The following is a 14,482-nucleotide window of genomic DNA, read 5'->3' on the forward strand; positions in this document are numbered from 1 at the left end:
CAGCAAGTAAATGAAATATTGTAAGTATATTGTAAATACATTTCTGTAGATTTTATTATGTTCGTATTCATAGGTATCCTTAACATGCTTATATATATATATATAAAGAATGATTAAATGTATCCCTCTTACCAATCTGAAGTTGTATAATGCTGATCTGACAATTAAAATACACTGCCAGTACTGTCATATTTTCTTGCTTTTATTACAGCAGAACACAGAAGCAGAAGACATCCACAACTCACAGACACCAGCTGTAATCAGGCATTGAGTATGAGAGCAAGCTTCCAGTTTGTATAGGAACAAACAGTAACAAACCAGAAAGAGGGGGCTTCGAAAACGTCTCAGCACAAAGACAGCGTCGTTAAGTTTACCCTGAAATTCTTGAAGCTGTACAGCACTCTTCTCTACTCCTAATGTCCAGGACTGCTTCTTGGTAAGCAGCGTCTTTTTTTAGGGTCGCACAAGCACGGTTCCCGGTTCAGTGCGATAAGGAGCAGAGGAGGCTTGCAGGAAGGGAACCCCCCCTCGGAGATGCCAGCTGTGGGTGGTTCTGTGGCAGTGTCTTAGCTGGTTGTTGTGAACAGTTTGAACCAAGCAATCAGCAAGTATACTACCGCAGAAATGCTTCACCAAGTGACTGTGCTCTCCACAGCTCTGCACGTGGAAGTCTGCGTAAAGGCTTAATCTCATTTCTACTGCAAAGTCAGGTTACAGAAACCCACATTCCTGCTTTTAAAAACATCAGGACAGTCTGCATGGTCATTTTAGAAGACATTTATACTGTTGTTATTTATATTGATATTAATTATACTAATGATCGTAGTGATGTTATCTTATAATAATAATAATAATAATAATAATAATAATAATAATAATAATAAGATTATTACATTACAGTACATGAAAATAATGCTGATAGTAATGATGCCAACTTTTTAGTATTATTATTGATTGTAAGATACATATTCAGTATTCTGTGTAAATTAAAATGTTACTAGCAATAAAATCTTTTTTTTTTTCATGTCCTATAATGAAGCAGTATTGTTTTCTTAAATATTGTTGACCCGCAGTTATGCTACATTTGATAATTAAACATGATTACAGAGTGACTGTTTACCGCATTCTCCAAAAAGTGTTCCCTTCTGCTCACACTCCATAGATGAAAACCAGACCTTCTTGGTTTTCCAACCCATCCAGTCACTCTAATCAAAACAGAGGTACATCTGATACTACCTGCAGCAGAAGGAGGTTATCATTCTCTTATACAAGCTCTGCTGCAGGCCAGGGAAGCAAAACAAAAATATGAACAGAAGGAATCGATAGCTAGGCTATAATTCGGTTTGGTCAAGGATTGAGGCTAGGGTTAAGGTAATAAAATAGTACAAAGGTGTTTGGTAATATCTCAAGGCAGTTGCTGGTAACTGTTACACAATTATTCTAAAGCATTCTTACGTTAAACGAATAAGTCAAGTTGACAAACGTCACGGCAAGTAGACAGGATTTTAGGCACCATGTGTCTATAATCTATGAAGTTACGGATCAGTTACCAATTTGTAAAGAAGTACAGAATATTTGTAAAACCCTACAGGACGCTACACCTTTAAAGTGGTTACCTTACACAAGACCCACTGCCTGTCCCCGACTGCCGCTTCAAAAAACTGTGTCTGCTCTGCTCAGGGTCACTTCACGTCTTCCTGCAAGCTTATCAGTGATTCTCTATAAGCTATCATCAAGAACCACAGCTGTTAAGTGCTGCAAAACCACTTTGTTTTGGGACATGTATTTAATCTTAGCAAGTGAAAAGAGAGGGGCCCGGCCCAAGTGACCTGTAAAAGTATAGATTAGCACAGCAGTAAACTTCTTCCTTTTAATCTGGTCTATATACATTAAATTAAACCACTGTCTGCTGATCCTTCAGGTACGCTGTCAGTTACAGGGGGCTTTGTAACATGTTCACTTCTGACATGTTGCATTTCCTAGCATGTGTGTTTGGTGCAGTTCTCTTTTGCTGTTTCTTCTTTAGATTGTTATTTATCAGGCTTGTTATAACTTGTGTCCTTTTTCAACCTCGGAGGCCGCTTCTGGAAAGACTCCTATAAGCTTCATTTCCAAAGTGGTTCTAGCAATGGCCAGTAGGGGTGTGCAACTGTAACTTCTGTCCCCTCTGCAACAGTGGCAACTATGACTTAGTAAACAAAAACTCAAATCAGCAATATCCCAAGAAAATCATTTCTCCAATTACCCTTACTAATATACACATAAACTACAGTATACACTTTATAATGCAGTTATCTTTATAAAAGTTTACCACAGTAGTTTTGCAGTTTTACAGTGCTTTCCCCAAGGCTTTACTATGCATTTACCATACTGTAGTTTATCCTGGTTTGCCATGTTTATCAATATGCTTTGCCATACCATTCTTTTCAATGCTTACCTATGCTTTACCGTGCTTTCGCTATGCTTTTATTACACTTTTCTGTGCTTTTACTATAGAAAACTTTTATAAGGGTGTTTTGGACAATGCTGGTCTATTCTAGAGCAATGAAGTTCTGTTACGCACTCTGAATTACCCTTAGATCCCAAGGACTGTGTGTATGCTGCAGTGATGTACCACAGATATACTGTACAGCGCTGTGTCCTGTTCCAAGCACAGGGTCAGGACATTCATTGTGAGGCATGGATACAGATGGTAACCTTGTCTGCCCTGCATAGACATTCTGCTGCAGTAGAAGTTAGGACAGGTCTGTGCTGCAGAAAGCATTCTCTTCTCAGCAGCCCTGCTCCTGATGCAGAGAGAGCATTGTAACACAGCACCTAACATAGCAGCTTTGGTATCAGCCTTTTCAGATTTTTTTTTTTTTGTCTGCCATTTCTATAGTAATCCCTACTTCATCACGTATCTGTATTTAGGGGGCAATAAGTGGCCACAGTTTTTCTTTCTTTTTTTTCTGTGTGTATGCATGGATGGATAACGGCGCTTGAACAAATATATCATCCTACCATGTCAAAGAAGTAGCAGGGTAATAATGCCTGTTGGGCTTACAGAGTCAGGTAGTAGCAAGCATGTTTTATCAGGCAGAAGCTTTGACCCACTTTAGGTATAAACCATGGGTACGTTAAGTCTTGTGTATTCCATGTGAAGAACAGATCGGTATGACGTACGCTGTGGGGGATGGGTTGGTGCATAGCTCTCCTATGCAGCAGGGACAATGATAGCCCACTTGCACACATAGCACTTTGGATATGCCCACTGATCGGAGAGCAATAATGCCTGTCTAGTTACTTCAAACCAATGCTGAGTCCAGAACTGTTGGAGATGCAAGGTCACTTCAATAATTTCAGGCAGACATTGATTTTAAGCAGCATTTGATACATCCCTTAGAGTAAAGCTCTTCAGTTGCAAACGCTGTGGCTTTTAACGCTGCTGAAAACGGAGGTTCTTTTTACAATGCATCAGCAAAACGCAGATGTCAAATGTTGCCCTGGATGGGTGCACTTGAATGGAAAATACGTCCCCTTTATTCTATTTATGTCTGAGGACCCAGTCCTTTGATCAGACATACTGTACAACACACGAGTGAGGGCTTCTCTGACTTCACAGCCTATTTGAAGAAGAAGGAAAGAAATGGCTTGGAAGTTATTAACAAATTGAGCCTGTCTGGCTGGGAGCTGCCTGTTTAACCTCCAGCTGTGGAAATCTAATAGGAACTTTTACAATGCATGACAAGCCTCTTGTGGGTCTATTAAATATAGCCTTCTCAATCTCTTTCTTATTTGAATGCATGCTGGACTTTCCATTAATGACTCATACAGTGCATGCTAGGTTTGCTGGGGCTTCCATCATAAAGAATTTTATTGCAATGATCCTCCTAGCGACCAGCACAATATAGACCGACTAACCATGTGCAAACAAGGCTGTGTCAGTCCCTTTCCATTTAGAGACAGCTGAAGATCCAGCGCTCTCTCCACCAGTCCATTTGGTTTTCTCTGGGAAAACACAAATATCCATTTAAAAGGTCACAGGGACTGTTAACTTAATTCTCAGTTATAAGCTGCTTTTTTTGCAATTAAAATATATTGTGATCTATAAAACTGAAAAACTGTACTATGGCGTTTGATTACATGATGTTAAATAAAAGATCTAAATTATGTTCATATAGTTTTTTTTTTTTGTTTTTTTTTATGATGTCTCAACCCTAAAATCCTAGGTGGTGCAAAACAGTTAGCCATTACACATACACGACACCACTGCAGAACTTGGTTTCTGCTCTGCCAGCAAGCATGTGTAAACATGAGACACCTTGTGTTTGCATTGCCCAGCTATTAAACCTTTGCTGCAGGACGGTGTTGCAGAAAACGTCCTGTGTGGAGATGATATGCGGGGATAATAACACTGGATTAAAAGATGGATTTAAAAAAAAAACATGACTAGAACACTGTAGAACAACTATTAATAGTTGTCTAATGTAAAAGTACTTTGGCTGATGCACTGTAATGTTAAATTGCTGTTTTTAAACTACAGTCTAAACGTATTTTAAAAAACGGTAGTGAGGAAACTTGGTGATATATTTACATTGTACCACTAAATTGGTCGACATTTTTCTTTTTTCGGCTGCCATTTCCCCTCAAATTTAAACAAAAGGCAACAGGCATAGATTTCTATATGTTAAAGTAGACTGTCCTTATATATATATATATATATATATATATATATATATATATATATATATATATATATATATCAATCACCGTTAAAACAACAATCATGTTGAATTCATATAGGGTTATCTGCCGTATCCCCATAGTTAATGGTTAAAAAGCAAATTGTATGACGTTTTATTTTTAGGAATATTGCGACCTACACAAAAGTCAGTTCATCAAAACTTTCTTGTTACAATGTGAATTTATTTACAACAGAGACCTCTAGTGTCTAGAAATCTCCACTCAAGTGTGCCAAACAAAACTGGGGCTTTTTATAACAGCTATTTACAGGAGCACTGTAGCATTATACGTGTTGCTAAAATGGTTTAAATAACGTACCAGTCATTTTGTTTTCATTATTAACATCCTGACAGCTTTTTACACTTACAACTTTAAAGTCTGTTTCAAAGCTCTTTTTAAAATGGCCGCTCTAGTGCACTGTAGGAAAAAAAAAACATAACAAGTGCTCTTTCTTTTCCGTACCACATCATGGATCCTTACACTATCAGTGCACTAGACTGGCATTTTGAGAAGAGCTTTGAAATTGACTTTAAAAAAGTGTAAAAAAATATTTTAATAGCTTGTACTGTATTTTTTTTTCCTGAAATGTCTCGGCGTGCGGTACCTAAAACAGTTTGTTTCTTTCTTGATATTCATGTGAAATAACTTTACTAATCAACGTGATTATTTGCACAGTAAAAGTTACACTCCTGTATGAACCACCCTGCAATCCTCAAGTCTCCTAGCAAAGACATGCACAGTCAATTATATTAACATACGCATTGATTTAAAATATTCTAATCATAGTAATGAAAAAAAAGAAAGGGAAGTTTTTTTGGACTGCTGCATCTGGGCAGAGTCGTGTTGTATCCTGCTAAATCAATTGGATGAAAGGATGAGAAAGCAAAAAAAAAAAAAAAAAGCAATTTAAATAATTGAACAAGAAGCACTCTGGATGATTGCAGACTTGCTACTTGCTCTCTGGGATCCTTCATTGGACGTGCCTGTGTGACAGCGCCCGATGCCACAAGCTGCCTCCGTATTATCCTAATGGTTTGTACATCTCCCCTGGTGTCGTCGTGACTCGTGAACTGGTCAGGTGACACCCTTAGAACTGCCAAAGCAGACCATGTTTTTGGTCTGCGTCACCTCAGGACTCTCGAGTCACGTGGAATGTAGCTTTGGAAGTATAATTAGCTCAGAAGACCACTGACTTTGAATAAATAGTTGCAGGTCACATTTAATTCAGATTATTTTTGTGTTTTCGTGCAGGGTTAGCCGCTTGTAAAACACTGCAGTTTATCATTTGAAAAAAAAGCAGCGTTGCTCTCAATAGCATTGCGCGTATTAACACAGGGAGGTGGAAATGTCCTAATTCTAATCTGCATTCCTGCAGCGCGCTCTTTCTCCCAGCAAACACAGCGAAATTGATTGCTCCCATAGAAAACCAGACTGACGAGTAATACAACGTTCTCTTGGGTTAGCCTCCTGTTTTAATCTATTAATGAATCATTAAGGACGAAGAATAAAAACTAAAGCATAAACCTTAAAACACTAACCATTAAACAGGTGGAGGTCAGATGTATTTATTTCAAATGTATTTATGTAACCACGTGTATTCAGTATAAACCTTGCAGCACTGTTAGGGATGGGAACCAGCTTTATCAGAACTGAATGGGATGGGCTCACATATACTGCATCAGCTGGACCTTGCATATGGTGGAACATGTGTGCAAACTATCTTTATTATGTAGATAAACTAGACTGTCAACAAGGTCTGGTGGATAGTGTAAATACAGGTACTGTAAACGCTGGAAGCATGCAGTAAACAAACATCAAAGCATTACAGTTCAGTGTAACAAATTGCCAGACAGTGCAGCTTTGAGTATTTGGAGTGAATTGCTCTTTTGTTCTTGGAATAAATGTTAAGCAAACGAAGATTCCCGTGATCTAATTCTCAGAGTACCGACGCTTAGGTTGTGACGCCTACATTACAAGCAGAGCTACTGGCTTTCAGAGGATAAGACACCACATAAATATGGTACAGACGACATAGAAACTGGACTGCAAAATAAAACTGAAGTGTGCATTAATATACCAGCATGTACTTATCAGCACTTATGACACTGGAGTACAGCTCCTGCATCACGGCTTTCTTCCAGTCAAATTACATGCACAAAAAAATAAAAAATAAAAAATTCAAACTAAATTGCTATTGCCAATCACGTCACATCACATCTCTCAGAAACGTAATACTGTACTGTAGCTCCCGACTGTGGTCATGAGGAGGCGATGTGCTGAAGCCCAGCACGTGCAGTATCACTTCTCCTGTATTTTAGAGAGGTGACGGAAGAGTTGCCGAGAGACGGTGTTGCAACTTTCCCTCCGCAAGAACACCGGCCAGGGTTTAGACTTTGTCTCACATGATCTTGTTTTCGGGATATTATTATGAAGAAAACATAAAGATATTGGGGGGTGGGCAGCTGAAGGAGCCGTTTGGTTTCCGGGTTAAAATGTTATGAGATATATGCTTATTCAAGATGCAGCATAGCCGTAGTAGTTGAACATTATCCAAATCTTTAAAACGAAGTTTTGTTTTCGTTTTTTTTTTTTTTTTTGTAAAGTTGCATTTACTGGCTGTATAAGAAAACACTTTTCTTTTGTGAGGTATCGTCTACGGTCTACTTTGGTTTTTTTTTAACTGCAGTCGTTTTTTCTTTCTTTATTTTTTTATTTTTTGTTGTTCTAACCCGGTAAGCTTTGACAAATACAGTAAAAATATTCTGCACAGCCTGAACGCGTTTACAAAGCTGTATATTTTCTGTTTTACTTTTACAAAGATAAAAGCTGGGTTTTTGTTGAAAAACATTCACAGTTTTACACCAGAACGAAGCAATGGCTGTTCTCCGAACAGAAGTGTTTTTGTACGAGCGAGCTGTTATTTTGATTTCGTGCTTCTTATCTTTTTTGGGCTCCTGTTTAATCATATTTACTTACATGCTCTGGGCTGATTTAAGAACTAAACCGAGGAAACTGCTGGTTTTCCTATCGGTTGCCGATTTGCTGTCTGCGGTTTCTTACTTTTACGGAGTTTTGAGGGATTTTGATTCGGATTCCTGGGACTGCGTGCTTCAAGGGTCTGTGTCTACATTTGCAAACACAAGCTCGTTTTTCTGGACTGTCGCTGTAGCCATCTACTTGTATATTTTCATTGTGAGATCTGACCAGAGGACGGCAAACGGCTTGCTTTTGTGGTTTCACATCATCAGGTAAGCAAAGTTATCTTTCTGTGTTTGCAATCAAACCTTGGCCTATAACATATACAGAGGACGTTGAGTAGACTTTGGTTTTAAATCAGTTGGTGGTTGTAATTATATATATATATATATATATATATATATATATATATATATTATATAGAGCGCTACACATTTTAATAATGTATTTCCAAGCGTTCTCATCAATAAAATAATTATACATAATTTTTTTTTTTTTTTTTAAATGTAAATGATCAATACGTTTGAAACTGTATTTGTTAGTTCTATAACCAGGAGTTGAAGGGGTTTGCCATATGATACCTGCATCGTTTGGGGAGTTCCCTGCTGTTCTGAGCTCTCAACTTTGCAACGGGGTTGGGGTTATATAGTTGAATAACAGAGGGAGAAGGCTGTTCAGTTTATCTGTGTTCAAGTTACATGCTCAGTAAGCGCATGTTCAGAATGAAAAGGTAAATACAAAGGCAATAAAAAGGCAACTATATATATATATAAAATTTTTAAAATGCAGTATTATTTAACAATTATTTATTGAAGTGTGATGTACTATGCATGGACATGCAGTTATTTTATTGTCAGCTTTTGCAGCAGATAAAAATGATTGCACTTGGCTGCTTTTATATTCTAAGTGATTGCAAGTATCACCTCCTTGCCAGGAATTGTACAGAGAACAACATTTAAGTGATTAAGATCTTGGTTATATAAAGAAAATTAACCATCAATCTTGTAACCCCTGCAAAGGACTTGCATTGCATCAGGGAGAGCATGCATCACCCGAGGAAGGGGTTTCCGCATTGTAAGATAGCAGAGCCCCTTCTCTCAAACTGGCTATTCCCAAATTCCATGCAGACTGCAGGATTAGAAACCGCTGAAATTCACTTGTTGAACTGTTTGCATATATGGAATGGTTGTTACTGTATATTTCCAAGTTCAAAACATCAGCTGTTTCCTGTAAAATATCAACTGTTTCCTGTAAAATGTCATCATCTGAGTTTTTTTTACTAATGTACTTGATGTCTATAATTATTGATTCCTATAGCTTTCGGGTCCCTGGATATCGCAGGGGATGACAACAATGCAGAGAGTAACTTTGTATAACACAGCAGATCTGCTCCAGTGGTACATGTTTTAAAGGGCTGGCTATCACTGCTATGAGCTAATATACTGCTTCCTGTCAAGAAGCAGCAGTTTAACACTTTGGGCTATCGTTTTATGCTCGATCACCACATTCTGTCTTTAAAAATAGCAGTTTCATCCATTCCAGGTTTTAACACAAGCTCGATAGGTTACAAGCTCAGGTCTTATTAAGCTCCTTCTACAACCTGGAATGGATCAAACTGCTGTGCAGTGGGAGTCATATTTCCATCCCTGCCATGCAGCACCTGGGTCCAACACCTGTTAAAAGATCATTGTCACACAGCTATCTGCAATTAGGAAATGAAATTGAGTGTTTTTTAAATAAATTGTGCACTCGTTAAACATGTATGAGAACACTAACCACAGCTGTATAACAATATAACTCTTGGGATTTTAATACGTTGGCAGTGATTAATCCATGATCATTCGTATCCTGGCCGTTTTTCTTTTATGAATGTTAATCAGGATTCTTAATTAAATGAACGCATAAAGGCATCTAATTCTGTTCCGTTTGCCAAGTTACAGTGAATAAAGCCATTTACAAAATGCATTGCCATGTTCATGATTAGTGGATGCAATCTGTTATTGACGTGATACGCAAAAAATCGCTGATGCATTTTCTTACAGATTACTTTAACATTGATTAGCCATTTAACTCTGCCGCGCAAAGAGAAATAAATGCAGCTTTCAGTGAATTAGTTCATGGAAATGTAATTTCATTAAAGGGGCAGTGCCTCATTGGCTCTATGCTAGGGCAGCTCTGTAAAAACAATTGACTTTGTGATCTGCAGATTAGGGGCTTTGTAAAAAAAAAAAAAAAAAAAAAGTAGTGAACTATCTGGCACAAGCCTTGCTTGACTTGATAAAATTAAATGGATTATTGGCTTAATCTAAGAAAGGTATAAGTTATTTATTTTCACCCGAATCTGGCCAGCTAGTCTATCGGTACAACAAAACACCATTACTGTGTATACTGTTTTGCTTCATGAGCTGTACCAGAGCCTGTATATTTTTCAGTCCTGTATAACCTCCTACTGCTGAGGGCTATCGTAGTAGTCGCAGCAGTAAGCACCAGTGTGGCTTGCACAGAAAAGTAGTAGCAAGCACATTATCAGGGGAGAGGAAGCTTGTGTTTCTTGGCAGGATTGGGAGGCATGAGATAATTGCCCTGTTGAATTGCTGAGGCTGCTTTGGGGCTGTTGGTGGATCACTGCTGGGATTGTTACCCCCCGGATAACTATGTTAAGAATTGCTGTTGAAGCGTTGTGAAAGCATTGGCTTTCCCTTGTGTGTTTGGCAGCAAATCCTTCACACATACGTTGATGCTCACCTCTTTGCGAGCTTTTGTTTGGTGGTGGTGGTGCTGTTTCAAGGTGGTGCTTCGAGTCTTGTGTCTGTGGGGATATCCTTTTTTCTACACGCATAAACCGCTGGATTTTATTACATACAGTCCAGATGTTTTGAATGTAATCCAGGTAAAGGCTGGTTTTTAAAGCCTCATTAAGCCACAGCCCTGGAGACACCAGGCTTAAAGCTCCAAGGCAGCCATCAGCAGCAGCTTGACTGTAATTATTTGCTTTTCTTCTCCTCAGCTGGTGCGTTCCTCTGGGGATCACCATAGCAGCAGTGTCCCTGCAGAAGATTGGCTATGATGCCTCCAACGTGTCCGTGGGCTGGTGCTGGGTCAGTATCAACGCCAGCGACCAAATTCTCTGGATGCTGCTCACAGGAAAAGTCTGGGAAATCTTGGCTTACATCACTCTCCCTATCCTTTACATCCTAATCAAAAAGCACATTAAAACTGCGGTAAGCAAAATCACTGTTTTAACTACGTAACCGAGCTGGCATTACGTAGTGCGATTCACTGTGCTTGTCTCAAACGAATGTTTAAACCACACTTGAACCAGACTTTGATTGTAACAGAAAATTAATGATAAGGTAGAATCTCAAAATCCTAACGTCCTAGATTTTTCATGGTACAACCTGCTGTTTTACAAGAACTGTTTTTGACCTACAGTTTTACCACTGCACTGTGGTCATCCACAGCTATTAAACACTTAATCATGCTGAGCTTAGAAATACAATAATCAAATAAATGACATTTAAAATGTACAATTGTACTACTATATATACATTTTAACTTCCCCAGGGACTCCCAAGAAAACAGGGGTTTTCTGCCTCTAGGCAGCTGTGGTGGAGAGAACACAAGTGAATAATACTGTAGCTATGTTAAGGTCAAAGCCCTTCTACTCTGGGAGTTGCATGGTGGGGGTTTAAGAAACACCTAATCATGCCTTATGATTTTGCATCATGAGATCATCCAAATCCTATTGAAGGGATCAAGCGTGGTAGATTTTTCTAGCATGACTTGTGTATATATATATATATATATATATATGCAAATATATCTGCATCTGGATTTAAATGTTACAGTATATTCAGCCTGAAGGAAAAAGGAACATGTCTTTGTATAAGCTGTAGTTTAAAATGCATGTCCACAATTATCCAAATATTGGGGATTAATGTACAGTACTGTACATCTGCCATTTAATAATTATCAGGCAAAACAGTGTGAACCGATTGGAACAGAATTCTAACAACCTGATAAAGCTTGTTAATGACGCTGTCACTAAGCCAGCAGGTAATGAAGTTTCATAATCAAGTGGCATCTCATATACCAGGACCAATATATAAAACGCTTGTATGGAAATCACTTCATTATGGGGAGAATGATGGATAGCAAGGGTTCTGTTTCCCAGGAGGAATTTTAACAGAGCGTGCAAAAGCACCATATCTCTTGAATGAAAATACAGTGTAGCTCTCTGCTTGTTTTCTGTTTTGAGACGTGTGTGTGTGTGTGTGTGTGTGTATATATGTATATATATATATATATATATATATATATATATATATATATATATATATATATGTATAATGTGTGTGTGTGTGTGTATATATATATTGTATATATATATACAATATATCTTGGTTCCTTTTTCTTTTTTTTCCCAAAACAATGGCGACCCTAATGTGTTGATTGATGTGTGTGTCCGTCTGGCTCTCTGTCTTTCTGTCACACGCTACATTGTCATATAAATATTTGTAGCCTTTCAAATACTGTGCAATTATTACACAATTATGAGGGCGCTCTGTATGTGCATGCAAGGACTGTTTTTTAACATTGATTCAGTCTGTAGTGTTTTTTGGGTAATCTGCATTCAGTTCCAGGCTGTACTAAAGGCCAGTGCAGTCCTGGATGAAGCTTGCCCCTGAACGGTTTTGCTCTCGTGTTTTCAGCACGCCGCTCTGTCGGAGTACAGGCCCATCCTGGCTGCTAACCCCATGTCTCAGTTCCAATCCTCCATGGCGGACACGAAGTTAACGCTCATCCCTGTCATTTTCATCACCCTGCGAATCTGGAGCACCATCCGCTTCGTCCTCACCCTCGCCGAGTCCCCTGCGGTGCAGAACCCGATGCTCGTAATCCTGCATGTGAGTTTCATCCTTCACCCGCTGCGACGTGACTGCATTAGAGCATGAACCAGGATACAGACTGCATCCGGCACGCATCAGTAAAGCATTAGAGATCTGCCTGTGGCTAACTCTTTAACTTTCTGTGACCTAATGTAACACTGGCAAAACAATATGAAACTTCTTTCAGAACAGCTGGTTTCCCATACACTGATTTGGCACTAATCTTGGACTACCTTGCCTAAAATAGCATTAGGTCAGTGCTAATCAGGGTCTGTGAAACCAGGTGTTTTATGTTTCACCGGAATCTATCCTCCCTAATCGGCATTGTGCTTTGTTTCCGCAGGGAGTTGGAAACACGTTTCAGGGAGGCGCCAACTGCATCATGTTTGTCCTCTGCACCCAGGTGGTGCGATCGCGGCTGGCGTCCGCGCTGTGCTGCTGCAGGTACGAGGCTGGCAGTACCTGCTGCAGGGGATCCGATAGCAACCAGCAGCCTGTCGAGACACCACGCACAGACGAGCTGCCTGTCTGCCTGGGCTGAAGAGCAATGACCAGAATGTTTATTAACTAGCAGGACACACACAGCAGTGTACTAGCAAGTTGAGCACACAGCGGAGTGCCTTAAAGACAAGGTTGTACTGTACTGTACCGCACTGAGCGACGCACACATATGCAAAGGGGGGGGTTGGGCTTTATTTAAAAAATGAATACGCTTGTACTGTATCACACTACCAGGTAATAATGCTGCATTAGAACCTTACTCGTTCCCCTCTTAGAATTAGTCATATCGCGCCTATGTGGTTGGCGTGCTCCATTTAAAGGTGCCACTGTTTGTATTGGGTCATTTGCATTGAATTTTCGTCTATTCTGCAAAATGTTTTTCAAGTAAATCTTGCTGTGAAATGCAAGCCTCTTGGTCGATTTGGAATTAAAGGAGAATTTGGAAGTTTCAAAATTACAGTATTTTTTGCATTAAAAAAAAAAAAAAAAAAACTGTACCCAAATTCAGCACCCTACCTCGGCTGGAAAAGCCACAGTATATACCCTTTATGCCAGCTCTGTACAAAATAATTTTTGATGTTTTGGATTTTTTTAAGTCAATGTTATGTTACTCCATAGTGCATTCTGTAGTTCATTTGTAAAGAGTAACATGAGAGGCACAGGGCTCTTGACCAGGCAAGTGGCTTTTATATTCAGCTTTAAAGGGTTACCAAGTGATTGTACTTGAGAGAATGTGTTTATTGGTGGAGGGATGTCTTTTATAACACGATGGCTCTTTCAAAACATATGTAGCTTTCACATCCCTCTTCCCAACATAAAAATGAAAACTGTTCAGGACTTGTACTTTTAAAAGCCTAAATACAAATCTGAAAACCTGAAGTATGAAGCCAAAGCAAATTTATTTCTTGTGTAGGTTAGTGGAAATATGATCCCATCTGCTTGGGGTTGTATTAACTGTCCATTTAAGATTTCTTCTTGAGACAGAAAGGAAACAGACACCCTGCTATTGGAAAATGCAGTTCGGAACAGATTAGACTAAACAGACCCAGACTGTTATAAAACCTTAACTTGGATTGTTCCCTTTTCTTGTAAACTTTCACCACAAATGTTTCTTAAAAACAGAACTAACCAATTCCACCCAGCCACAATTCTCGAAAGCAACAACAATCACAAAATGATAATGTTCCTTTATTATTTCGGTTTCAGTTTAATACATAGAGAGAGGGTTGACATTGTAAAGGTATGGCTATTTAAAAATTTCTCTGCTGGTTTTAAAGGCCTTACCACGGTTTCAGCCTGTACCCAGATACACCTGTCTGGTTCAGTATTTACATTCACACTGATGAAGGCACGAAATGCTTGTCTACCTAAAGACTTGTGCTCCCATCCCT

General features: G+C 39.0%; 1 protein-coding gene across 2 annotated transcripts; it reads left to right on the forward strand.

Annotated features, from left to right (window-relative positions):
* The first annotated feature begins 6,965 nt into the window (after positions 1–6,965).
* On the forward strand, positions 6,966–13,970 carry LOC117425607 (G-protein coupled receptor 157-like). Of its 2 annotated transcripts, none has more exons than XM_034042672.3 (4): positions 6,966–7,973; positions 10,709–10,922; positions 12,414–12,608; positions 12,934–13,970. In XM_034042672.3, the coding sequence occupies exons 1-4, from the start codon at positions 7,600–7,602 to the stop codon at positions 13,129–13,131; spliced, it is 981 nt and encodes a 326-aa protein (XP_033898563.1). In that variant the 5' UTR covers positions 6,966–7,599; the 3' UTR covers positions 13,132–13,970. The 2 variants fall into 2 exon arrangements, with proteins under 2 accessions (XP_033898563.1, XP_058849191.1); XM_058993208.1 differs by lacking the exon at positions 6,966–7,973 and adding an exon at positions 9,040–9,098.
* The last annotated feature ends 512 nt before the right edge of the window (positions 13,971–14,482 follow it).

The sequence above is a fragment of the Acipenser ruthenus genome, chromosome 20 (assembly GCF_902713425.1).
Source record: "Acipenser ruthenus chromosome 20, fAciRut3.2 maternal haplotype, whole genome shotgun sequence".
Classification (NCBI taxonomy): domain Eukaryota; kingdom Metazoa; phylum Chordata; class Actinopteri; order Acipenseriformes; family Acipenseridae; genus Acipenser; species Acipenser ruthenus.

What these genes read in the sequence shown, in the direction of transcription:
- LOC117425607 (XM_034042672.3), top strand. Translation starts at nt 7,600, where the DNA reads ATGGCTGTTCTCCGAACAGAAGTGTTTTTGTACGAGCGAGCTGTTATT. An exon ending in AAAAGCACATTAAAACTGCG is followed by an intron (nt 10,923 to 12,413) that starts GTAAGCAAAATC and finishes TCGTGTTTTCAG; the next exon opens with CACGCCGCTCTGTCGGAGTA. An exon ending in CGATGCTCGTAATCCTGCAT is followed by an intron (nt 12,609 to 12,933) that starts GTGAGTTTCATC and finishes TTGTTTCCGCAG; the next exon opens with GGAGTTGGAAACACGTTTCA.